This window comes from Schistocerca serialis, chromosome 1 (genome assembly GCF_023864345.2).
Source record: "Schistocerca serialis cubense isolate TAMUIC-IGC-003099 chromosome 1, iqSchSeri2.2, whole genome shotgun sequence".
Lineage (NCBI taxonomy): Eukaryota > Metazoa > Arthropoda > Insecta > Orthoptera > Acrididae > Schistocerca > Schistocerca serialis.
In genome coordinates, this window is record NC_064638.1 from 1,138,132,950 (window position 1) to 1,138,158,466 (window position 25,517).

Genomic DNA, 25,517 nt, shown 5'->3' on the forward strand with positions numbered 1-25,517 from the left:
CCAAGAAAACGGGGTACCCCAGGGCTCTGTGCTGAGTGTTGTACTGTTTGCCATCGCCATTAATCCAATTATGGATTGTCTCCTTCCTGATGTCTCGGGCTCCCTCTTTGTGGACGATTTTGCGATCTACTACAGCTCTCAACGGACCAGCCTTCTTGAAAGACGTCTTCAAGGATGTCTCGATCGCCTCCACTCGTGGAGCATCGAAACCGGCTTCCGTTTCTCACCCAGTAAGACCGTTTGTGTTCATTTTTGGCGACGTAAGGAGTTTCTTCCGCCCTCCTTACATCTAGGTCCTGTCAACCTTCCGTTTTCCGACGTCGTTAAATTCTTGGGTCTTATGTTTGACAGAAAACTGTGCTGGTCCTCCCACGTTTCCTATCTTTCGGCTCGCTGTCTGTGTTCCCTTAACACCCTCCGTGTCCTGAATGGTACCTCTTGGGGAGCGGACCGGGTGGTCCTTCTCCGCCTCTATCGCGCCTTAGTGCGCTCGAAATTGGATTATGGAAGCATAGTCTACTCCTCTGCTCGGCCGTCTATTCTTCGGCGTCTCGACTCTATCCACCACTGTGGATTACGTTTAGTGTCTGGAGCTTTTTACACCAGCCCTGTGGAAAGCCTTTATGCTGAGACTGCTGAACCTCCGCTGTCCAATCGGCGGGCAGTGCTTCTGAGTCGTTATGCTAGCCATCTGTCTTCCATGCCTGCTAATCCAGCCCATAACCTTTTTTTCGACGCCTCCTTTGATGTCGGGTATGCAGGCCGCTCCTCCTCCCTACTACCCCCGGGAGTCCGCTTCCGTCAACTGCTCCATTCTCTTTCCTTCCGCTTTCCTAAAACCTTCTTGACAACTTGGGGTACAGCACCGCCTTGGCACCGTCCCCGGATCGACTTGCTCAGAGACCTATGTCAATTTCCCAAGGATGGTACCCCTACACTTGTTTACCGTCGGGCATTTGCTGCTCTATGTGCACAAATGACGGAAGCCACATTTATTTACACCGATGGCTCGAAAACATCGTTAGGTGTAGGGTGTGCCTATATTGTTGGCGACACCCCAAATCACTTTCGGCTTCCCGACCAGTGTTCGGTTTATACTGCGGAGCTTTACGCTGTTCTCCAGGCTGTCCACTACATCCGCCGCCATCAGCGGATACAGTACGTAATCTGCTCAGATTCTCTCAGCTCTCTCCTAAGTCTCCAAGCTCTTTACCCTGTGCACCCTCTGGTCCACCGGATTCAGGACTGTCTGCGCTTGCTCCACCTGGGGGGCGTCTCAGTGGCGTTCCTCTGGCTCCCGGGACACGCTGGTATCTGTGGAAATGAGGCGGCCGATATAGCGGCCAAGGCTGCAGTCTCTCTTCCTCGGCCAGCTCTTCAGTCTCTTCCGTTTACCGATCTACGGAGCGGTTTATGTCGCCAAGTTACTCATTTATGGCATGCGCATTGGTCAACACTTCCCCACAATAAATTGCAGGAAGTGAAAGCCGTTCCTTGCGCTTGGACCTCTTCCTCCCGAACGCGTCGTCGGGAGGAGGTAATTTTAGCTCGACTCCGGATAGGGCACTGTCTTTTTAGTCATCGACATCTTTTAAGCGGTGATCCTCCCCCACTCTGTCCCCACTGCTCTCAGCTGTGGACGTCAGACACCTTTTAATTGAATGCCCCTATTTTAATCCGTTACGCTCCCGTCTACAGCTATCGCCTGATGTATCGTCGATTTTAGCAGATGACACGCGCTCAGCTGACCGCGTTCTACAGTTTATTAGTGACAGTGGAATGACGTCAGTCATTTGAAGCTTTTTTTTGGGGGACAACCAACCCCTTTCTATAGTGGACTTTTAAGCATTCCTTCTGCCTTTAGTTTCTCAAATTTTCTGACTTTGTTTCCATTGCTGCTGATTTTAAATTTCGTTTTTTTCCTGTTTTCTACGTCACGGGCTGGGCGCTGATGACCATAGAAGTTTTGCGCCCTAAAACCACAAACAAAAAAAAAAAGAGTCCAGCGCGGCCCCAAAGACCGTCGCATCGACACCGGGGCCTTTATCCTTGCCTTCGAGGGGGACGTTCTCCCGGAGAAGGTAAAGGTGATGTGCTACCGGTGCGACGTGCGACCTTACGTCCCGCCTCCTATGCGCTGTTTTAGGTGTTTGCGCTTTGGGCACATGTCGTCCCGGTGTGAGGCTGAGCCCCTTTGTGGCGACTGTGGACGTCCTCTTCGTGAGGAACATACTTGCACCCCACCACCTCGGTGCCCTAATTGTCCTGGCGTCCACGCGCCTAGGTCCCCAGACTGCCCCGCCTATCAGAAGGAGAAAAAGATACAAGAAATCAAAACTTCGGATCGGCTCTCTTATTCTGAGGCCAGGAAGAAGTATGACCGCCTTCATCCCGTGTCACTGGCCACTTCGTTTGCCTCAGTTGTGTCCACTCCTTCCGCTGTATCCTCACCTCTATCCTGTCCCCCCTCCGCCTCCCCTGCCCATCAGGGGGCTCTGCCTCCGCCTCCCAAATCCCTCCCTTCCAACTCCTCCTCCCCCGCGGCCCCCACCCCCCTGCCCCAGGGGCCACCCTTCCTCCTCCTCCTCCCCCCACGCCACCTGAGAAGCGATCCTCTCCTCAGGCGTCCATCGGGGAAACGTTCCGGACCCCAGCTTCGGAGGTCCGGCGTTCCAAAACGGACCCCACGCATGCGGACCTTCTTCGGGTCCAGCCCACCATCCCTGTGCCTCCTCGGCCTTCGAAGAAGGCCTCCAAGAAGAAGTCTCTATCCCCCTCTCCACCCCGGCGCGTTTCATCTGATGCTTCATCCGTGAGTCGCTGCTCCTGGCCGTCCTCAGTTTCGCCGGGACGCTCTGCTGCCAGGCGTTCCGCCGGCCTTTTGTCGGCAAATGATGCGGCCCCTCCTACACAATCAGGGACAGCGGCCGCAGCTGGCGACGAGTCGATGGAACCGGATCCGCCTGCCGTCAGTTGTAGCGTTGTTGCCTCGCAACCTGGCCCTCCGCGGCCATCGAGGTGACCAGCTCTTCCCCGTCTCGTTCCCCCAACTTTTTGACTAGCAATGGCGTTGTTTCATTGGAACATAAGAGGTATTCGATCTAATCGGGAGGAATTACAACTGCTCCTCCGCCTGCACTGTCCGCTCGTCCTTGGTCTCCAGGAAACCAAGTTGCGCCCGACTGACCGTATTGCCTTTTCCCACTATACCTCGGAGCGGTATGACCTCCCCCCTGTGGACGGTATCCCAGCTCATGGTGGGGTCATGTTGCTCGTTCGGGACGATGTCTATTACCATCCCATCCCATTGACCACCCCACTCCAAGCAATAGCTATCCGCATTACTCTTTCTGCTTTTACTTTTTCAGTTTGTACCGTCTACACTCCACCGTCATCTGCTGTTAGTCGGGCTGACATGATGCACCTGATCGATCAGCTTCCCCCGCCGTTCTTATTGTTTGGCGACTTCAATGCCCATCATCCCCTTTGGGGCTCTCCTGCATCCTGTCAAAGAGGCTCACTCTTGGCGGATGTCTTCAACCATCTCAATCTTGTCTGCCTCAATACCGGCGCCCCGACTTTCCTCTCGGACTCTACTCATACCTACTCCCACTTGGACCTCTCGATCTGTTCTACCACTCTTGCCCGTCGGTTCGAGTGGTATGTCCTTTCTGACACCTATTCGAGCGACCACTTCCCCTGTGTCGTTCGTCTCCTGCACCACACCCCATCCCCACGTCCTTCGCGCTGGAACATACTGAAAGCTGACTGGGGACTTTACTCCTCCCTGGCGACCTTTCCGGACCACGATTTTCCCAGTTGTGACAGTCAGGTCGAATACCTCACGGCTGTTATTATCCATGCTGCCGAACGTTCCATACCTCGTACTACTTCTTCTTCACGTCGCGTTTCCGTCCCCTGGTGGAACGAGGCTTGTAGGGACGCTATCCGTGCTCGACGACGTGCTTTACGCACCTTTCGCCGCCATCCTACGTTGGCGAATTGTATTGAATACAAACGACTCCGAGCGCAATGCCGTAGAGTCATCAAAGACAGCAAAAAAGCTTGCTGGGCCTCTTTCACGAGCTCCTTTACCAGTTTTACTCCCTCTTCCGTTGTTTGGGGTAGCCTGCGCCGGCTGTCGGGCATTAAGGCCCACTCCTCAGTACCTGGCCTGACCTCAGGTAATGAGGTCCTTGTTGATCCTGTGGCTGTCTCCAACGCCTTTGGCCGCTTTTTCGCGGAGGTTTCAAGCTCCGCCCATTACCATCCTGCCTTCCTTCCCAGGAAAGAGGCAGACGAGGCTCGGCGACCTTCCTTCCACTCGCTGAATCTGGAAACTTACAATGCCCCCTTTACTATGCGGGAACTCGAACGTGCGCTTGCACTGTCCCGGTCCTCTGCTCCGGGGCCAGATGCCATTCACGTTCAGATGCTGGCACACCTTTCTCCGGCGGGCGAAAGCTTCCTTCTTCGTACCTACAATCGCATCTGGACCGAAGGTCAGGTCCCCATGCGTTGGCGTGACGCCGTTGTTGTTCCTATACCCAAACCCGGGAAGGATAGACACCTTCCTTCTAGTTACCGCCCCATTTCTCTTACAAGCTGTGTCTGTAAGGTGATGGAGCGCATGGTTAATGTTCGGTTAGTTTGGATTCTTGAACCTCGACGACTACTTACTAATGTCCAATGCGGCTTTCGTCGCCGCCGCTCCGCTGTTGACCACCTTGTGACCTTGTCGACATTCATCATGAACAACTTTTTGCGAAGGCGCCAAACGGTAGCCGTGTTCTTCGACTTGGAGAAGGCTTATGATACCTGTTGGAGAGGAGGTATCCTCCGCACTATGCACAAGTGGGGCCTACGCGGTCGTCTGCCCCTTTTTATTGATTCCTTTTTAACGGATCGAAAGTTTAGGGTACGTGTGGGTTCCGTATTGTCCGACGTCTTCCTCCAGGAGAACGGAGTGCCTCAGGGCTCCGTCTTGAGCGTAGCCCTTTTTGCCATCGCGATCAATCCAATTATGGATTGCGTTCCACCTAATGTCTCAGGCTCTCTCTTTGTCGATGACTTCGCGATCTACTGCAGTGCCCAGAGAACATGCCTCCTGGAGCGCTGCCTCCAGCGTTGTCTAGACAGCCTCTACTCATGGAGCGTGGCAAATGGCTTCTGGTTCTCTGAAGACAAGACGGTTTGTATCAACTTTTGGCGATATAAAGCGTTCCTTCCGCCATCCTTACATCTCGGTCCCGTTGTTCTCCCATTCGTGGACACAACTAAGTTTCTAGGGCTCACGTTGGACCGGAAACTGTGTTGGTCTCCACATGTCTCTTATTTGGCAGCCCGTTGTACACGTTCCCTTAATGTCCTCAGAGTTCTTAGCGGTTCATCTTGGGGAGCGGATCGCACTGTCCTGCTTCGCTTGTATCGGTCCATAGTCCGATCGAAGCTGGATTATGGGAGCTTCGTCTACTCGTCCGCTTGGCCGTCCCTCTTACGCCGGCTCAACTCCATCCACCATCGGGGGATACGTCTTGCGACCGGAGCCTTCTACACTAGTCCTGTCGAGAGTCTTTACGCTGAAGCTGCCGAGTTACCATTGACCTACCGGCGCGACATACTGCTGTGTCGGTATGCCTGCCGGCTGTTGTCTATGCCCGAACACCCCTCTTACAAGTCCTTCTTCGCCGATTCTCTCGACCGTCAGTACGGGTTGTATGTGTCTGCCCTGCTGCCCCCTGGAGTCCGCTTCCGTCGCCTGCTTCGACAATTGGATTTTGCCCTCCCTACCACCTTCAGAGAGGGTGCGAGCCCGACACCACCTTGGCTCCAGGATCCGGTTCGTATTTATCTCGACCTCAGCTCACTCCCGAAGGAGGGTACTCCGGCTGCAGTGTATTGCTCACAGTTTGTCGAACTTCGTGCTCGACTTGCTGGTCACACCTTTATTTACACCGATGGCTCCAAAACTGACGATGGTGTCGGCTGTGCCTTTGTCGTCGGGACCGCCACCTTTAAATACCGGCTCCTTGACCAATGTTCCAGCTTTACGGCCGAGCTTTTTGCTCTCCATCAGGCCATTCAGTATGCCCGCCGCCACCGCCATTCATCGTATGTACTCTGCACTGACTCACTCAGTGCTCTTCAGAGCCTTGGGGCTCCCTATCCGGTCCATCCCTTGATTCAACGAATAGAGCAGTCCCTCCATTCTTTCGATGACAATGGCGGTTCTGTCAGCTTTCTGTGGGTCCCCGGACATGTAGGAGTGCCTGGGAATGAGGCTGCGGATGCTGCAGCCAAGGCTGCAGTCCTCCAGCCTCGGCCAGCCTCCCATTGTGTCCCGTCATCTGACGTTTGTGGGGATGTATGTAAGAGGCTTGTGTCCTTGTGGTGGGATGCTTGGTCATCCCTCCAAGGAAACAAGATCCAGGCAGTAAAACCGCTCCCAACTGCTTGGACAACTTCCTCCCGACCATCTCGGCGCGAGGAGGTCCTTCTGACCAGGTTGCGGATTGGGCATTGCCGGTTTAGCCACCGCTACCTGCTCTCTGGTGACCCAGCCCCGCAGTGCCCTTGTGGTCAGGCATTAACGGTGCGCCATGTTTTATTGTTGTGTCCCCGTTTTAGTCAATTTCGTGTTGTCCTGTCCCTGCCATCTACCTTACCGGATGTTTTAGCTGATGACGCTCGAGCAGCTGCTCGTCTTCTGCGTTTTATAACTTTAACTGGCTTGACCAAAGACATTTAACCTTTTTACTTATTTCATCTGCATCTTTGTCAGGTCCTTTTGATGTCCCCCCATCCCCTTGAGTTTTAGCAGGTTCCTTGTGTTCTAACACCAGTGACTGGGCGCTAATGACCTCAGCAGTTGAGCGCCCTTAAACTCTACCTAAAAAAAAAAAAAAAAAAAAAAAAAACAAACAAACCATGCTTCCCTTCTGTTGCAGCATGCCTCAACTGCTGCCACTATCCTGTTCTGTAACTCGGCAACATGTTTGTAGGACGTGTTTTCCTTTTACATACGCTACTTTACATAAGCTACATTACATGGAATTCATCAGCACAGACGTTGCCCTAATATACATAGGACGTACACACTGGTGTCGTTCACCTGCAACAGGCATATCTTACACACCAGAAACAGGAACATTTCATCAGCTTAACAAATACTCGTAATAAACAGCTGTAACGATGTCAGTAGCGTCAGACTGCTACAGAAGCTATTAAACACTAGTATACTACTTTGGCGACTTATAAAGATACCTTTAGCATTCTTACCACTGACGCATTTCAAAGGACTGACTACCATTAAATTCAGCACCTTATCTCCGAACCCCAAATAGTACTCCGCGTTTAACAAGGGAGAGACCATGACAGATAGCAATGAAAGTTTGAGGCTTCTTCAGTAAACTGTCAGCATAGGACAACACCTTAATTCAAACGTCGGTTTGGTATGTGCTTACATCTCCACAAATGCAGTTACCAAGTTTTCCGATGAAGCATTGGTAGATCTGCAGCAACACCCTCAGCAGGGCACCGAGCACACCAGGTGTTCCCGGCGAATTCTCTCGGCCCATCAGCCACGACTCGCCAGCCAAACTCCTGGCTTGCCCTACTCCATTCAACAACCATGTCTCTCGCAACCGACGACCGCATCAGAGAACCTTCGGCACTTTATAGCCCGAAGAGAGGTCACTGCCCCTCGGTGCGACTATAGATAACTGCTGACACGGCACACCAGATAGCAGGACGCGGAAACTGTCCCCTCTTGACCTGTCCTTGTTCTGGGTCTCCTGATACACTGGGACAAATAATTTGCAGTGTGAGGACTCTCGCTCTTTCGTGATGGTAACTTGTTGTTGTAAAGTAGGAACTGGTGAAGTAAAGTGTGTTCTGTGCCGGCAGGACTACGGGTGGAACCCGACGGAGACGAGCACGATCCTGAGCTCGTTCTTCTGGGGCTACATCACGACGCAGGTGCCCGCGGGCTGGCTGTCGGGCCGCTACGGCGCCAAGAACTTCCTGGCCGCGGCCCTCTTCCTGTCCGGGGCGCTCACTGGCCTCACCGAGCTGGCCGCAGACCTGGGCGGCGTCGTCCTCATGTGCGCCCTCCGCATCGTCATCGGAATGGTCCAGGTACGTACTCGCTACATTCTGGCCGCTTACTGCGTTACTGTTACTTTCAGAGGCGTGAAACAAGGGCGTGGATCCAAGGTTCGTTATATGGGAGAGGTCAGTTTTTCCCTCCCGTTGCGCCCCCTCCCCTTTCCCCCTTGCAAAGTCAGATTTGCCGTCATTGTTTCACTTACGCCGCTAATGCCTAAGATTTAAGATAACTAGCTGAGTACCCAGCAGTGCTTGGGTATATATTCCAATCTTCTTCTAGTCCACTCCTCCTTCCCCTCTCATGTGTTTACCGCGGAATTGATGGCCGTGGCCATCTATCGGGCTCTCTGTTTTATTATACAGTCCTCCTTCACCCCCATTTTGTTATACACAGACTCAGAGTGGCCTTCAGGCTACCACTCGATGCTTTTCTGTCACCCCTTTGTCTCTGCCATTCACAACCTTCTCGCTGATTCTGTTGTTGCTAATCATCTGGCTGGGTGGGGGGCATCCACCTCCCTCCCCCCCATTGTTGGTGAGCCCTCTGGGTGAGCCCTCTGGGTGAGCCCTCTGGGTGAGCCCTCTGGGTGAGCCCTCTGGGTGAGCCCTCTGGGTGAGCCCTCTGGGTGAGCCCCATTTATAGCTTTACATCAAATCCCTTATTGCTGAATCGTGGGCAGATTTTTCTCAGCTAATCTCCATATCTAATAAACTTCCTGTCATCAAGGAGACTCCCACCATGTGGTGTTCTTACGTCTTCATCTCCCGGCGGGAATCTACTATTCTCTGCCGTCCGCATATTGGACATTATTAGGTTGACCCATGGTCTTTTATTCCACAATGACCCCCTCCCACAATTTGTAGTTGTGGGGCTCCACTCACGGTGATCCATATTTTGCTGGATTTCTCCTGCCTATTGGCCTTTTGCAATAAATATGCCCTCCCCCCTTCTTTGCCTCAGGTGTTCGTGGATGAACCTTGTCCGGTTACCTCTGTTTTAGCTTTCCTTCACGAAATTTATTTGTACTTTCAGGTGTAAGTTCCTAAATCTTCTTGTTAGTACCACAGCGTAGGTGTTGGTTCTGGGGGGCCTTGACCTTGTCTCCACATCGGTCAGGATCTCGCCACCTTTTCCCTACATTTATGGTCTGGTTTGTTGTGCTGTTTAGTTCCCCTTTTCCACTGTTGTTCTCCCCGTTGTGTCGTGATAATATGGTGTGGGCGTTGGGACAGGTCGGTGGCGGTGCTGGTGCCCCACCGTGCATAGCATTTCTGGGGCACCTCTGCTCTCCCCTTCATGAAAGTGGCGAGATTGGACTGAGCAAAGGTTGGAATTTGTACAGGCGCTGATAACCGTGCAGTTGAGCGCCCCACAAACCAAACATCCTCATTATCTGCTCTCCCCATTACCGTCCACCCCCCTCTTGTTCTTCACATTTTCTGCTGTTCTCACGTCCCTTTTCTCTCTTCATTTGCACATTGACTGGACTGTGCTGTTTGTGTTGTTCCTCCCTTGCTTTCTGCCATCCTCGATCATGGGACCGATCACCTTGCTGTTTGGTCCCCTCCCCCAAACAAATCAACCAACCAACCATCCTTCCCCTCGCTGTCTGTCCATCTCCTCCTCCCACTTTCCCTCTTCACGTTATCACACTCAGCCCACAGGAGGCTGGTGGTTCTCATCCACGGAGTATCTCTTTCCACATGGTAACTAATACCACAGAGACTCGATTATCCGAACCTCAGTGACACGGATTCGCGATTATCCACCTTCTCAACGGTGACTAAGTACCTCTATACTATCTACGTCACATGCGGTAAACAAACAGCAGGAAACGCAAGAAAATTAAACTGAAGGAAACGTAGATGCAGAAAATTATGCATGACCATCTTATGCGGAAGCGCTTAAAGCCCTGGAAACAGCTTTCAAATGGTTCGAAAACAGTGTGTGTGTGTGTGTGTGTGTGTGTGTGTGTGTGTGTGTGTGTGTGTGATGCCGTGAGTTTATTAGAATCACAACGAATTTGTGATGTAGACCAATGAAGAAAAAAATGTTTACTTCAAACGGAAATTACCAAATATTTTCAGTGAAACTAATCTACAGTGACTATCCTACGTCACTTTTTAGATATTTCATGATGGTTACAGTATTTTAGTAATTTTAAGAAAAATGTACGGATATACGAAAACGTTTCTACTCTCTTATCAAACATAATTTTTGTTCAATTTATTAAGTTTAGCTTGTTCTTGTTTGTCCAAATTACATAAGAACAATAACCATATGACAACGTCCCTTTCTTTCTAAAGTTAAAAATACAAAAATCTCTATTGTCAATAAATTCAATCACCCGGATTTTTTATTATCTGAATGACTTAAATATTAGTCTGTTTAGTCGAATCTTCACTATGTGTGTCAGATTTGGTGGAAATCGTACCAGTAGTTCAGGATGAGCTTTTTATCCTTAGCTTTGTCTCCATACGCACGTGAAAAACGTATTTCACATATTTTTTTATATATTTCACAACTGTACACACGTTTCACCTGTATCTCTTGCCAATTTCGCCCTGCAGTTTAACTTTCAAGAAGCTCATTGTTTGATTTCGTGTCTTCTGAACAACATGCTGTACAATAATATAATATTGGAGGTACGTCCAGTGGTATATATGGCTATTGTATGCGAAATGTGTTGAGTATTGAGTAGTAAAGAAGTAATAAATTAAAATGTCATGCTTCATGAGGCAGTTTCACTGCATTAACAGCGAATATGTTACAAACGATAAACTTCTTGCCTTCCACTATTTTGTGAGGGTCGTCACCAAAGAAAAGTTTCGTAAAGTTTTGAAATTGTGTGCATAGTTTGTTGCAAGTCTCTAGATGATGTCATTCTTAAATACTGGATGTCTAACGTATGTGTGTTCGCGGGTCAAGGGCGACACTGCTTCACCCCCACCTTAGCACCACAGTGATTTCCAGAGAGTGACTGATGTGTACCGCGTTTGGCTGATATCGGTCCAGTGGTTTAGGAGTTGTGTGCATGAATAACAATAAAGTAAATTTTGGAAAAAATACGGTCAAATATTTAGCGAAATCATTTCTCTAAAATTAAGAAATAATGTAGATTAGAGAGACGTTTGAAGGGTCTTTGAGTGATAATCGACATCATTTATCCCATTTCTGTTGATCTGAAAAACTGAGTGAGCAACGACGATGACGGCACTTAAAAGGGAGAAATTACGTCTGCCACACGTATTAGCTTTCTTGATCTTTGCAACATTTTTGGTACTTCAAAGTTGTTGGAACTTTCTTACAAATTCGAGCGTAGATGACAGAAATGTTTTGGCCACAAAACAGCAGACCGCATGATCTGCCTAATCCTATTCTAAGAATATAAATTAAACATGGAACTACAAATTCTTTATTGTTCTCTCAATTGCTGTACACGATTCCGAGCATCTTTCAAAGGTGCATCAAATGTTTCACCTGTTTTATTTCTTTTCCAGATTTGTCAAGTTTTCTTCGGAAAGCATGAAATATATTTAAATATCGATAATTATTATTATTATTATTATTATTATTATTATTATTATTATTATTATTATTATTTCTTTTCTCAGATGTTATGTCTGGTCAAAAATGGAAAGTGACGCGGACCTTGATCAAGCGTGACTTCCTTTTAACTATACGGTATATGTTATATTGCATTTAGGAACTTTCGGGTAATTGAACATGTATCAATAATTATGGATTTCTGTAGTTGTATATATAAGTTTGGATGTAGCTGTATTGCGTTGATGTACTGGTGGATACTGTGCGGTATGACTCCTGTAGTTGATAGTATTATTGGTATGTCAACTTTATCCTGATGCCACATGTCCTTGACTTCCTCAGCCAGTTGGATGTATTTTTCAATTTTTTCTCTCGTTTTCTTTTGTATATTTGTTGTATTGGGTATGGATATTTCGATTAGTTGTGTTAATTTCTTCTTTTTATTGGTGAGTATGATGTCAGGTTTGTTATGTGGTGTTGTTTTATCCGTTATAATGGTTCTGTTCCAGTATAACTTGTATTCATCATTCTCCAGTACATTTTGTGGTGCATACTTGTATGTGGGAACGTATTGTTTTTTTTTAAGTTTATGTTATAAGGAAAGCTGTTGATGTATTATTTTTGCTACATTGTCATGTCTTCTGGGGGTATTCTGTATTTGCTAGTATTGTACATCCGCTTGTGCTGTGCTCTACTGTTTTTATTTGTTGTTTGCAAAGTCTGCATTTATCTGTTGTGGTATTGGGCTCTTTAATAATATGCTTGCTATAATATCTGGTGTTTATTGTTTGATGCAGTATTGCAATCATGAATCCTTCCGTCTCACTGTATATATTGCCTTTTGTTAGCCATGTGTTGGATGCGTCTTTATCAATGTGTGGCTGTATTAGACAATATGGTTGCTTGCCATGTAATGTTTTCTTTTTCCAATTTACTTTCTTCGTATCTGTTGATGTTATGTGATCTAAAGGGTTGTACAAGTGGTTATGAAATTGCTTTGTGTATTTTGCTAGTTTCTGCTCGTTCTATAAAGAATTTTCTTAAATTGTCTACCTGTCCATAATGTAGGTTTTTTATGTCGATAAATCCGCATCCTCATTCCTTTCTGCTTAATGTGAATCTTTCTGTTGCTGAATGTATGCGATGTATTCTATATTTGTGGCATTGTGATCGTGTAAGTGTATTGAGTGCTTCTAGGTCTGTGTTACTCCATTTCACTACTCAAAATGAGTAGGTCAATATTTGTATAGCATAAGTATTTATAGCTTTTGTCTTCTTTCTTGCTGTCAATCCTGTTTTCAGTATTTTTGTTAGTCTTTGTCCATAGTTTTCTTTTAGTTCTTCTTTAATATTTGTATTATCTATTCCTATTTTTTGTCTGTATCCTAGATATTTATAGGCATCTGTTTTTTACATTGCTTCTATGCAGTCGCTGTGGTTATCCAGTATGTAATCTTCTTGTTTAGTGTGTTTTCCCTTGACTATGCTATTTTTCTTACATTTGTCTGTTCCAAAAGCCATATTTATTATTATTATTATTATTATTATTATTATTATTATTATTATTATTATTATTATTGATGCCTACATACTTCGTCCTCCGGCGCTAGAAGGTTAGTAACTATATCGGTGCCTGAGAAGCACCGTGCTGTATTAGAGTTTACAATTGGAAGAGTTGGTTTGTGTGTGCGCGGAGTTCCCTCCTCTTCAGCACAATACCGGACCACACCTGATCGCTTAGATTTTCTGCTGACAGACGCCTTGGGTTCCCTGTCACCGATCGTCCACAGTACAGTCGCAACTTGAGCCAATCTATCTTCGTATTTTTCCAGAATTTAAAGAACTTCTTAGAGGACTTCACTTTGACAATGATGAAGCGGTGCAACTAGAGGTGGTGCTGTGGCTTCGTCAGCAAAGTCAGACATTCAACAATGCTGTACCAACAAACTGGACTCTCGTTGGGAGAAATATTAGTCGCCAGCTGATTATGTTGACAACTAAATATGTAGACGTGAAAATAAAGATGGAGAATGTTAACATCATTTTATTTAAAATGCTTTGTTTTCACCTGACCTGGCAGGCAATACTTCTCGGCATGTTCTCGAATATCAAGAGAGCAGGGGGGGGGGGGGGAGGGGAGAGGGGAGAAGAGATTCATTAACCAGATATTGCTGCCCTAATCAGCTGAATGTAAATCTTTTGTTTAGAATGGTTGATTTACTACAAAGTATATGATGCTCAAAAATATAAAATATTTACCTTTAATGCCATGTGTATAAAGTAAAATTGGAAAGAACAGTTGTCTGAACAAGGTACAAAATATATTTTTCACAGCATTTTTGATATTACATCGTATAATATATATTTTCAAACTTTAAGAAGTTTGAATACAACTAGTGAAAGATAATGGGAAACTGACATTTATGCATAAAACTTTAGACTGTAGAACTTCTAAATGAATTTGATGTACTGATAATCATAAACAGCTGCACACCCAGAAAAAGTTGGATTGCAATTGTTGTTGGCAGGCAGGTAGATAGCACCACACATATTAAATGATTACACTTTAAACTTCAAAGGACCAATATTTTTGCATTACATGGACACAAAGCACATCTTAGTATAGTAGTAGTCCCCCTACTTTCTGAAAACAAGCATGTAGTGGCATGTAACTGTACAGGTCTCAGAGGTAGTCTTGATACTCCATCCCTTGCTGCTTGCACCAGGGTGTGCAGTTGCTGTAGACTGGGGGATGGAGGTGCCATCCTGATGACATGCTCCGTGGGATCCCATATATTTATGATCAGGGAGAGATTGGGCAATGCGAATGGTTGTGGCAGAGAATCCACAGCTACAAGGCATGGTCAAGATGTGGTAATGGTACAGAGGACATGGGGTGCTATGTTGAAATAGATAATATGCATGGCCATTCATGAAAGGCAGAGCCACTGGTTGCAGGACCACCTCCACAAACTGTATGGCTGTCATGGAACCCATTAGAAACACTGTGAAGGACACCATAGGATATTGCTCTCCACACCAGCCTAGTGGAACCTGTGGTGGGAAAGCACAAACCGTTGTCTTTCCCACTGGGCTTCCAGACATGAATCCAGTGGTCATTGCTTACGAGACAGAAGCAGGACACATCACTAAGGATGACCCACTACCAATTCGCAGTGTCCCATGTCCATCAGTGCCAAAACAAGGTGAAACGGGTGTGATTCTGTGCGGGTACAGGTGGTAGGCCTCATAATGAGTAGCATTAAGTGAGAATCGTGCAACTGGCTGCCAATGGTACTAGCACTTCTGGAATTTTGTGTACAATACATGACAGCCCACTGAACAGCCTCTAACGTTGCCATTAATTCTGTTATTGTGGCAGACATCTGTTGGTCCTCCCTCCGTGTCGGATGACCATATCTCATATGTCATGCATGTATGCCTTCCTGTATCTATTGCAGCCGCATATGGGGAATGGTGATGCCTGTATGACCAGCATGGAGCACAATAATGCTAGGAACTCCATCTTTTACAGCCCCATGATGCATACCCTCTCAAATTCATCTAGCTGGGCAACCTGGTGTTGAATGTGTCGTCATGGCATAACGTAACAGTGATGCTCTAATGACATTAGCTGCTGTCATTCGGACTGGTACAGTCATTTATGGCCCTCTTGACTGGATCGAAGACCACTCATGGTCCCACCCCTGAACCCCAATGGCTCACCATGTGAAAGCAATCATTTGCATAGCTGATGACATGCAATATAGCCACCCAGTTTGCAGTGGATTATTCAGGACCTTCTGGGTGCAGCTCTTCTTGTGATGAACAACGTAAAAGTGGTCTCAATTGTACACTACAGAAAAACCAGAAATGGGTATCTATCTGAAAATATATGAAGTGCATGGATCTGTCATCTTCTGCTCAATCTTACTATAAATGGACACCGTAGTTAGTTATCCCACTAGAAATGTACAAAATTGTGGAGTAAAGCATATCCTCTGCTTGAAATGGCTAAAAATGCAAAGAAATAAAATCCTTATATCAATGTTTTCTTGGTCGAAGATAGGTGTTCACTCATTTTCAATTTTTGTTCATTTTCTATTTTGCTAGAGTAGGCTGCTTCTATAATGTTTTTGGGTCATTGGTCTTTGGACTGATTTGATTATGCTGCAAATTTAAACAATAAATTCAAACTAGATCAGATTTACTCATGCTGCATACAGTCACCATTAATTTTTTAATAATTTTCAAACCAGAACATAGTGTATTAGTAGTAAAGTAGTAACTTGAGAGAGAAAAGGATACTGCTCTTCTAACACTATTTAACAGATTAATATTTCACCACTTCATACTGTTGTATTGATACTGCTTTGTGCAGATGTGAAATCATTAGCCAGGTAGGCTAGTTGTGTAATTCCTGCTGCCAGGGTCATTATGTTGCTGAGGTGGCATGTTAAGAAATGTTGGCTGAAATGATGACACTGCATCATCTCAGTCCCTAAGTGACAAGAAATTGGGCCTGATCTTACCAAAGCTGGACATATCTTTCATAAATACTCATTGTACAATCCTACCAACACGTTTTCTTAGACCGCTATCAACTTGTTAATCACTGCCGGTCACAGTGAACAAAGGCTGGTAATGCTAAAGGAGTATTTCGGATTTCAAAACCAATTATAAACTGGTAGTACACAACCTACATCCTGTATGGCATCCTGAATCTTCCACCCCAGCATATTAGAGTAACAACCAGCCCAACCCTTCCATAATACTGAGCATTTGCGCAGCTTTACAGAGGACACCTGAAGCTGCTTATGTAATGCAAAAGTTAAAACCTTTCTAATATGTACGTTAGTGTGGAAATCCCTGGCACCAAATGTTCTGATTAAAGTATATATGTGTCCTACATTAGATCTATTATAGTCTTTTGCTTCAAATGATAAAATCCCATCCTGAATGTTATACAGGGTAGGCATCCCAGTATAGCATTCAGGATGGAAATTATTTTTGCTTCTGGAATTATGACAGTGAATTTCACAGCTCGGCACAAATTCATTTCTTATTGAATGCCACTACCATTAGAGAGTAAATCTATTAGTACAGTGTAGGAATCCCAAGGAACATGAAGGGGCTTCTTCTGCGTGGTATCAACTTCTACGTCAGTGAAATAAATATTGATCACATTGACAGCTGAAAAAAGAAATTTCAGTTTAAAGCAGAGTGTACTGATATTTTTGGTTAGGTGAACCACATGCTGGTGCCATCTCTCTCCGCTGTTCATTTGTACACACTACGAACAAATGTAATCATTTTTGTCTGGAATTGCATAGCATGTGTTTTATAAGCTGTAATGTTAAGCTGGGTGCTACAGCCAGTTGTTTGTTCCTCACTCTATCTGGAGCAGCTGTGCTTCAGCCCTTGATCAATGGAAAGACTTTCACCTGAGGGCCAAATCACACCAGACTGAACACCCAGTCAACAATGCCATAGGATCATTTCACTTTATCAGTGAACCTAATTTTGGTGTTAGTGGAGTACTGGGAATTAATTGTTGAGGCTGAATGGAATGAAACCTCTCTACTACCTTAAACAGTTCCAAATAATAAAAGTAGGGTCTCCACGATTCCTGGTGCCCACTGGATGTGATGGGAAGATGGAAGGTGCCCACTTGGTCCTGCAGTTCTGGAGGAGGTATCCCATAGGTCCAACTAGTGGGACTTGACCCTGGCTGTAACAGCAACATGTTGTGGCAGGATCCCTGAAACTGTTACCTCAATTACTGCTTTGTCTTGAAAGTGACTGCACAGACTAAATATCTGGCACCAATTATAACAACAACAAAACTTAAATTCCTTTAGCAAAAACATAAGTGCTTAAAGTTCAATAACAGATAAATACTATTCAGCCTGCTCTCCCTTAAATGCACTCGTGTTGAAGAAAAAAGTAAAAAACACCTCAAATAACTAGATAGGGTTTTCATGTTCACAGGACCTGTACATTAGTATGTTCTGCAGAAATGGTTAGCATTTCAGTCGCCTTGGTTCAGCTTGCATCCTGTTGCCTCGTAGGCTCAGGGTCTGCCATAGGCCCTGATAACTTGTTCCTTGCTTGATGGCATCAAACTGTAGAAGGCATCAATGCCATTGTGTTGGTATGGCCATCCATGCTGCATTCACCTGGTTCCAAAGTTCATCTGTGCACAGCTTGTGGTCTAGTGGCTAGCATTGCTGCCCCTGGATCATGGGGTCCTGGGTTTGATTTCTGGCTGGGTTGGGGATTTTCTTTGCCTGGGGACTGGGTGGAGAGGATGACACCAACCAGCACAAGCACATCAGCATACATGAAAGTTCTTGAAATCATCAAATATTCCTATTAAATATCTTGCACTGGATAAGAGCAAGAGTGTGGTACAATGAAGGACACCATATTTTTAATAGTTGCCTCCTTTAAATTCTTTCACTCCAGTAGGGTAATTTATTAATGTGACCACCTGATTTATGTTAAGATATGATTCTAACCATATAATGCGGATGCTTTTAACATCTTGCCATTTTGGTGCTCTAAGAAGAATTTTATGACCTTCATAACAGAAGATGTAGAAGACAGGATTTGCATAGCTTTAGTTAGTTTTGAACAGAAAAAAATTATATATATTCGAAATCAGGAGTTGTTGCATTTCAGTTTGTGACTGGTTATAGATCTCTGAAAGGTGGTGAATCGCATCTGGTTTCATAACGACTGTTACGCTTTCTTTTCAGGGTTTTATATATCCGTCGACTAACACCTACCTAGCGAAATGGATTCCTCCTGAAGAAAAGGGAAGAATGGGAACTCTAGTATATGCAGGTAAGTAGTAAGAGTTAAAATCATAAATTTACATAAAAATCTACGTAATGTAAAGTCAAATATAAAGCTTTCAAGTTCTGTCATATTGGTTTTATTTATTCTGAAGCAGCTTTGATCATCTTGATGATACAGATGCTGTAGATATACATAACATAGTTAACTAACAAGTCGCTAAAAACTGTTTTCCTACTACAATGAGCAGTTTAAACTGGTTTAAACTTTGTCTGGCATAAAATTTTAATCTGTCAGCAAGTTCCATATCAGTGCACATTCTAATGTGAAAAGAAAATCCCATTCTGAAATAACCAGGAATATTTCATAAGCTGATATTTACATAGTTATACTGAGAGATTGTAAACTATTTAAATATCAGAAATGAACCAAATTACAGTGTTTGCAATGACTAAGTACTATGGGCAACATCGGTTTCATAATCGAAGGTTAATGAAGTATCATAATGTTCTGTATGGATGACCCTACTCTGTCATGTTAAAGTAGCTATTTATTATATGGCTATTTGCTTAACATTTATAAAAGAAACCTGATGATTTATGTATTTCAAATGAAAATAAAGTTTAGCACATCATATTCTGTGGAAGCATGAAAGAATTGCGGGAAATAGAGTAAATGTTAAAAATAAGGGTAGCTATAAATCATGAAAAGACTGAATGTACTAACTCAGTATATGGTTCACACATTCAGTGGCCAACATGAATTATCGCTTCTAAAGGCTTTATTTTTTTCGGTTCTCATTTCAAACAAAAATATTCTAGTACTGGCTTCATGAAACTGGCACATTGCCTGCCTATATAGAATCGAAGAAGTGTTCTGGGTGGCACTTCCTGTATTTTTAAGTTCAGTGGATAGCTAAAAAAATTTCGAGTAACATGCATCCCAATTGATGTCATTTCTCTCCTCATATCAAAATTAGCAGTTTCTGCTTATCCTTAATTTTTCTCATCTCATCCTCACATCACTCACTTCTGAGTGATGTGCCCTGTTTCCCAACCTTCTAAAATTCTTTCTCCTCTCTGATAAAGAAACTAACAAATATGACAATTTTTTGCTACTTCCCTTGTGTGTCAGCAGCCTTAGAATTTAGTCTCCAAAAAGGTAAATGCTGATCAGCTCTATATTCCCCTTGTAACTTCCAAATATTCTCAACTGAATTCTTCTTCAGATATACAGTTACATTTTCTGTAGTTTTGAGGTGGATGTTTGTATCGTATTGGAAGTGATACACCCACAAGCCTATGACCTGACGTTTTATTTACTAGCCCCCTTAGCCATGGTGCAGAGATGTTTTTCAACAATGTGTCATGGTATTTTTCCCACTGAGAAAGATGGACATTAAATGAGTCTATCTAATGATTCTGAAATTACCTCTGTGAATAATGTTACTGCAGGTTTTCCCAGTCCTACTTCTTCCTAATGGATGTTTGATTTCCTTAAGCAACTTAAAGGCATGTGTGTGAAGTATAATTAGATTCCAAAAAGAAATAATAGTAAAAAAGGTTCACACTTTGAAAGATTTTTCAGCATTTTCATGCAGAGAAAGGAAGGCAGGATACTTTCTTGAATTACAATGTTTTTAAATTCATTTTTCTTCATTTTTTTTAAAGGTGCTCAGTTGGGAACAATAGTAGCAATGGCTGTATCTGGAGTGTTAGCAAATAGTGCTGCTGGCTGGCCATCCATATTCTACACATTTGGTGGTATCTCAGTTCTGTGGGGTATTCTTATTTTCTTCCTTGGTGCAGATAAGCCATCTAGCCACAAATACATATCAAAAGAGGAGCAGTTCTATATTGAAGACTGTTTGAATAAAGTTTCACATGAGGGAGAGGTAAGCATGCAGTCTTTTGACTGAAGAAAACGTATCCATTAATGTAGTAAGACTACTATTGGTACCTGAAAGGATGTTGCAGTGGTAAGAGAAAATGTTTAAATGCTTTTCTAAAAATTTCTTTCAGAGGATGCCTACACCATGGATTTCAATACTGTCTTCAATGCCATTTATTGCTCTTGCAGTTGTTCACTGTGGTCAGAACTGGGGCTTCTATACGTTGCTAACTGAAATGCCAACCTATTTCAGCAGTGTTCTTGGATTTGATATTCAGTCAGTAAGTATAAGGAACATGCAGTTAAAATAAAGGAAACTAGGCAAGTGCAATGCATAGTGACTAAAGTATTCTTGGTTCTTATAATTTTATAAATTTAGCTTTTTCAGTGATATAAACAGGAACAGTCTAATTAGAATTTAATCTGCATTTTCCCCACGACATCCATCGTGGTATGCTAGTAGTTAGTGTTTGGCTGAAATGTGGAGGACATGAGTTTGGTTCCCAGTACTCAAGTATTGTTTTCATTTGTGAGAGGACTAGTTAGTGTGCTTAGCTTGTAAGACCTACTGAGTAGCTGCTTAAATAAATAGCAGCAGCATAACGAAAGTGGACATTGGTTCAGAGAGCAGTGTGCTTGCTGCATGTTCTTTGTTGCCACACTGAGTGCTGCAATTGGCAATAGATGATGTGGCTATCCACTGGCATTCTGTTGTCCTCTGTGTCTGATTGCAGTGTTTCTCAATTCTCAATGATTATATAGAAATTCCATGCAAATAGTAGTAAAATATGACTTTACATCTACGGCAATTTGGTAATAGTTTATTAAAATCAGTTTATAGGGGGCTTCCCATAAATTAATTTCTGATGGGCTTATGGGCTTGGATATATATATATAGTGTGTCTAAATGGATAGAGAAAAAAAATCAGTTCTCTCTCTCTCTCTCTCTCTCTCTCTCTCTCTCTCTCTCGCTCTCTCTCTCTCTCTCTCTCTTTCTTTCTGCTTATGGAGACAGTGGTTCCTTGGCTCCTTCTGGCAAAAGAGTTGAAGGAGAAGGAAGAGGAGAGAGTGGTGAAGAAAAAGGGCTCACAGTTCATAAAAGTAAACCAGAACCCTGGGTCAGAGGAATCTTACTGGACGGGGGGAGGAGGAGGAAGAGAATAATCAATCTATCTTTCCTTCTCATCCCGTCTGGTAAGTATCCACTGACCTGGGGCTCTGGGTTATTTTTATGAACTGCACCCCTTTCCATAAACCTATTAGAGAGAGAGAGAGAGAGAGAGAGAGAGAGAGAGAGAGAGAGAGAGAGAGAGAGAGAGAGAGAGAGAGAGAGAGAGAGAGAGAGAGAGAGAGAGAGAGAGACCCAATTAAAACACTTGTAGTACCATTATACCAGCTTCTTTAGCCTTTCATCAAAGGATGGTGCCACCTGGTGTTTGACAGTTGACAGTGGAACTCAGTCAGTTGTAAAGTACTAATTAAGCAGCCAGGCTTTTGTATTTGGGAAGAGAGAAGTCAGTGTACCTGGGTGCCAATTCCAAGAGGGAAGATAATGAAAATTCTCCCAGCAAAATAGTCTGTTGTTCCTTTGTTAGATTAGCAGTCCCCCCTGCGGGTCCGGGGATTAGAATAGGCCCGAGGTATTCCTGCCTGTCGTAAGAGGTGACTAAAAGGAGTCCCACCCCCTCAAGGGGGTCGTTAGTGCCTGCGTCCGGAGACGGACGGTTCCACGACCTCTATTTGCGGTCATTTTGCTTTTTCCCTTCTCGTTTCTTCCTTCCTTTGGTTGGTTCCTTTCTTTGCTCTTTTCCACCTCACTGTCTTCCTTACTGTTTCCTTGCCTTCTTCTCCTTGCCTTCTCATTACCTTCTTCTCCTTGCCTTCTCATTACCTTCTTCTCCTTGCCTTCTCTGGTCTCCGCCTTGGCGTTTGAGACAGTCTGTCCTCTCTCTCCCTCTCTCTCCTCCTTTTCCTCTTCTTCCTTCCTCCCTGTGCGTGCCTGAAGGCCGACCCACGCGTTCGCACGCGTAGCCGGTGACGGGGTAATGCGTAATTCCCCGCCCTGGGTAGACATGTAAGGCACGCGCGTACCCCCTGGTAAAGGCCAGGCCCGGGGAGGGGTGATTGCCTGAGCTGATACCTTCTGACCATGCCGATTGGTCCCTCCGTCTGGTTCTCGGGAGGTGTGACCTGAGGTGTAAACATTCACCTAAGGCGGGAGTGCCCTCTGAGAGGGTCCCCACAAGGAAGGAGCACGCCATCGGAGACGCTGGCAATCATGGGGGATTCCTCCGCAATGGATTTCACTCAATCTGTCTCGACTTCTGCCCAAAAACGGAAACGTGACCAGCCATCAGTGACAAAAGTACTACCGCCTACCCCACAGTTCCTCGTCGTTTCTCGATCTGAGGACGGAAAGGATTTTTCCTCTGTCAACCCTTTTGTTATCCAGAAGGGTGTAGATGCCATAGCCGGATCTGTCAAATCTTGTATCAGGTTGCGTAACGGTACCTTATTACTAGAAACTGAGAGCGCCTTTCAGGCACAAAAACTGCTTCGGGCCACACTCCTGTACACGTTCCCTGTGCGGGTGGAGGCTCACCGCACTTTGAATTCGTCTTGTGGTGTGGTCTATACTAACTCCCTCGACGGACTGACTGACGAGGAGATTCAATCTTTCCTCGCTGAGCAGGGCGTGACGGCTGTCCATAGGGTCATGAAAAAGGTCAACAGTGACCTTGTACCGACCCGGACACTTTTCTTGACCTTCGACAGTGTTAAGCTGCCATCGCGCATCAAGGCGGGCTATGAGGTTATTTCTGTTCGCCCCTATGTCCCGACACCTACGCGCTGTTACCAGTGTCAGCGTTTCAATCACACTCGACAGTCTTGTTCCAATGCGGCTAAATGTGTCACTTGTGGCAGGGATGCCCATGAGGGTGACTGTCCACCTCCGTCTCCTCGTTGAGTGAACTGTCAGGGTGACCATGCCGCATCCTCCCGCGACTGTCCTGTCTATAAGGAAGAACGCTGTATCCAAGAAATTCGGGTCAAAGAGAAAGTGTCCACCTCGGCTGCTCGCAAGCTATTTGCTAGTAGGAAGCCCACGCTGCTCCCAGCGGGGAAATACAGTACTGTCCTCGCCTCTCCTCGGACTACCAGGGAGGTGGCAACCCAGACATGCGATCTGACCTTCAGCACCATGGTCGTCCGTTCGGCCAGTGCTAAGATCGCCCGGTCGACGTCTCCTCTTCCTCCCGTCACCCTCAGATACAAGCACCTTCATCAGCTTCTGCCAAGACGAAGACCCAGAAGTCAGATGCACGGGCCTTTAAGAAGGAACCGTCCCGGGCAGACTTCCTACGTACCTCGACCTCCCAGCCTTCGACTGGTACTTCCACCAAACGTACTTCCAAGAAGGCTCCTAGGAAGCACAGTTCTCCTTCTCCGCCACGGCGCATTTCTTCTCCTGCGCCACCCAGCGGTTGCCGCCCCAGGCCATCATACGTTTCGCCTGGCCGCACCGCTGGTAGCCGAACATCTGGCCGTTCACCGGCGGAGGAAGCTCCCCCTCCCGGCCATCTTCCCAAGATGGCCGATGAACCTATAGACCCAATGGACAAAGACTGTCCGCCTACTGATAGCGGCGGCAGTGCTCGCTCGAAGCCAGGCCCTCCGCGGCCTTCGAGGTGACCCCTTCTTTTATCTTCCCTTTCTTACGATGGCACTTATTCACTGGAATATTCGCAGCATTTGCTCCAATCGAGAGGACTTGAAGTTGCTGCTCCGCTTGCACCGTCCGCTCGTCGTAGCCCTCCAGGAAACGAAGCTACGCCCATGCGATCAAATTGCCTTGGCACACTACACCTCTGTGCGTTTTGACCTACCCCCTGTGGTAGGAATCCCGGCTCATGGAGGGGTTATGTTGCTGGTCCGGGATGATATTTACTATGATCCCATTACGTTGCACACCGGCCTGCAGGCAGTTGCCATCCGCATTACTCTCCCCCCTTTTACATTTTCCATTTGTACCGTTTACACTCCATCGTCCTCTGCCGTTACCAGGGCAGACATGATGCAACTTATTGCTCAGCTACCTGCACCATTTTTGTTAACTGGAGACTTCAATGCCCACCATCCCCTTTGGGGCTCTCCAGCATCCTGCCCGAGGGGCTCCCTGTTAGCAGACCTTTTCAACCAGCTCAACCTTGTCTGCCTCAATACTGGCGCCCCTACTTTTCTTTCGGACACATCTCACACCTATTCCCATTTAGACCTCTCTATATGTACTCCCCAACTTGCACGCCGGTTTGAGTGGTATGTACTTTCTGATACATATTCGAGCGACCACTTCCCGTGTGTTATCCATCTCCTGCAGCATACCCCCTCTCCATGCTCCTCTAGTTGGACCATCTCCAAGGCAGACTGGGGGCTCTTCTCTTCCAGGGCGACCTTTCAGGATCAAACCTTCACAAGCTGCGATCATCAGGTCGCACACCTCACGGAAGTCATTCTCGCTGCTGCTGAATATTCCATCCCTCATCCTACTTCCTCTCCACGTCGCGTACCGGTCCCCTGGTGGACTGCAGCATGTAGAGACGCTTTACGTGCTCGTCGACGTGCTTTACGCACCTTTAAACACCACCCTACAGTGGCGAATTGTATCAATTATAAACGATTACATGCTCAGTGTCGTCGTATTATTAAAGAAAGCAAGAAAGCCAGCTGGGCTGCTTTCACAAGCACCTTCAACAGTTTTACTCCTCCTTCTGTTGTCTGGGGTGGCCTGCGCCGGCTATCTGGCACTAAGGTCCACTCACCAGTTTCTGGCTTGACGGTCGCGAATGACGTCCTTGTAGCCCCTGCGGATGTCTCCAATGCCTTCGGCCGCTTTTTCGCCGAGGTTTCGAGCTCCGCTCATTACCACCCTGCCTTCCTCCCCCACAAACAGGCAGAGGAGGCTAGGCCACCTAACTTCCGCTCCTCGAATCGTGAAAGTTATAATGCCCCATTCACCATGCGGGAACTCGAAAATGCACTTGGCCGATCACGGTCCTCCGCTCCAGGGCCTGATTCTATTCATATTCAGATGCTGAAGAACCTTTCTCCTGCGGGTAAAGGTTTTCTTCTTCGTACTTACAATCGCATCTGGATGGAGGGACATGTTCCCGCA

General features: G+C 45.9%; 1 protein-coding gene across 1 annotated transcript in view; it reads left to right on the plus strand.

The window, feature by feature from the left end:
- Nucleotides 1–25,517, plus strand: part of LOC126455914 (putative inorganic phosphate cotransporter) — a 129,349-nt gene that overhangs the window by 83,271 nt on the left and 20,561 nt on the right. The window contains exons 3-6 of the mRNA XM_050091675.1: nt 7,906–8,136; nt 18,415–18,502; nt 20,125–20,348; nt 20,476–20,625. Coding sequence (XP_049947632.1) covers nt 7,906–8,136; nt 18,415–18,502; nt 20,125–20,348; nt 20,476–20,625 — 693 coding nt within the window. The remainder of the gene's footprint in view (nt 1–7,905; nt 8,137–18,414; nt 18,503–20,124; nt 20,349–20,475; nt 20,626–25,517) is intronic.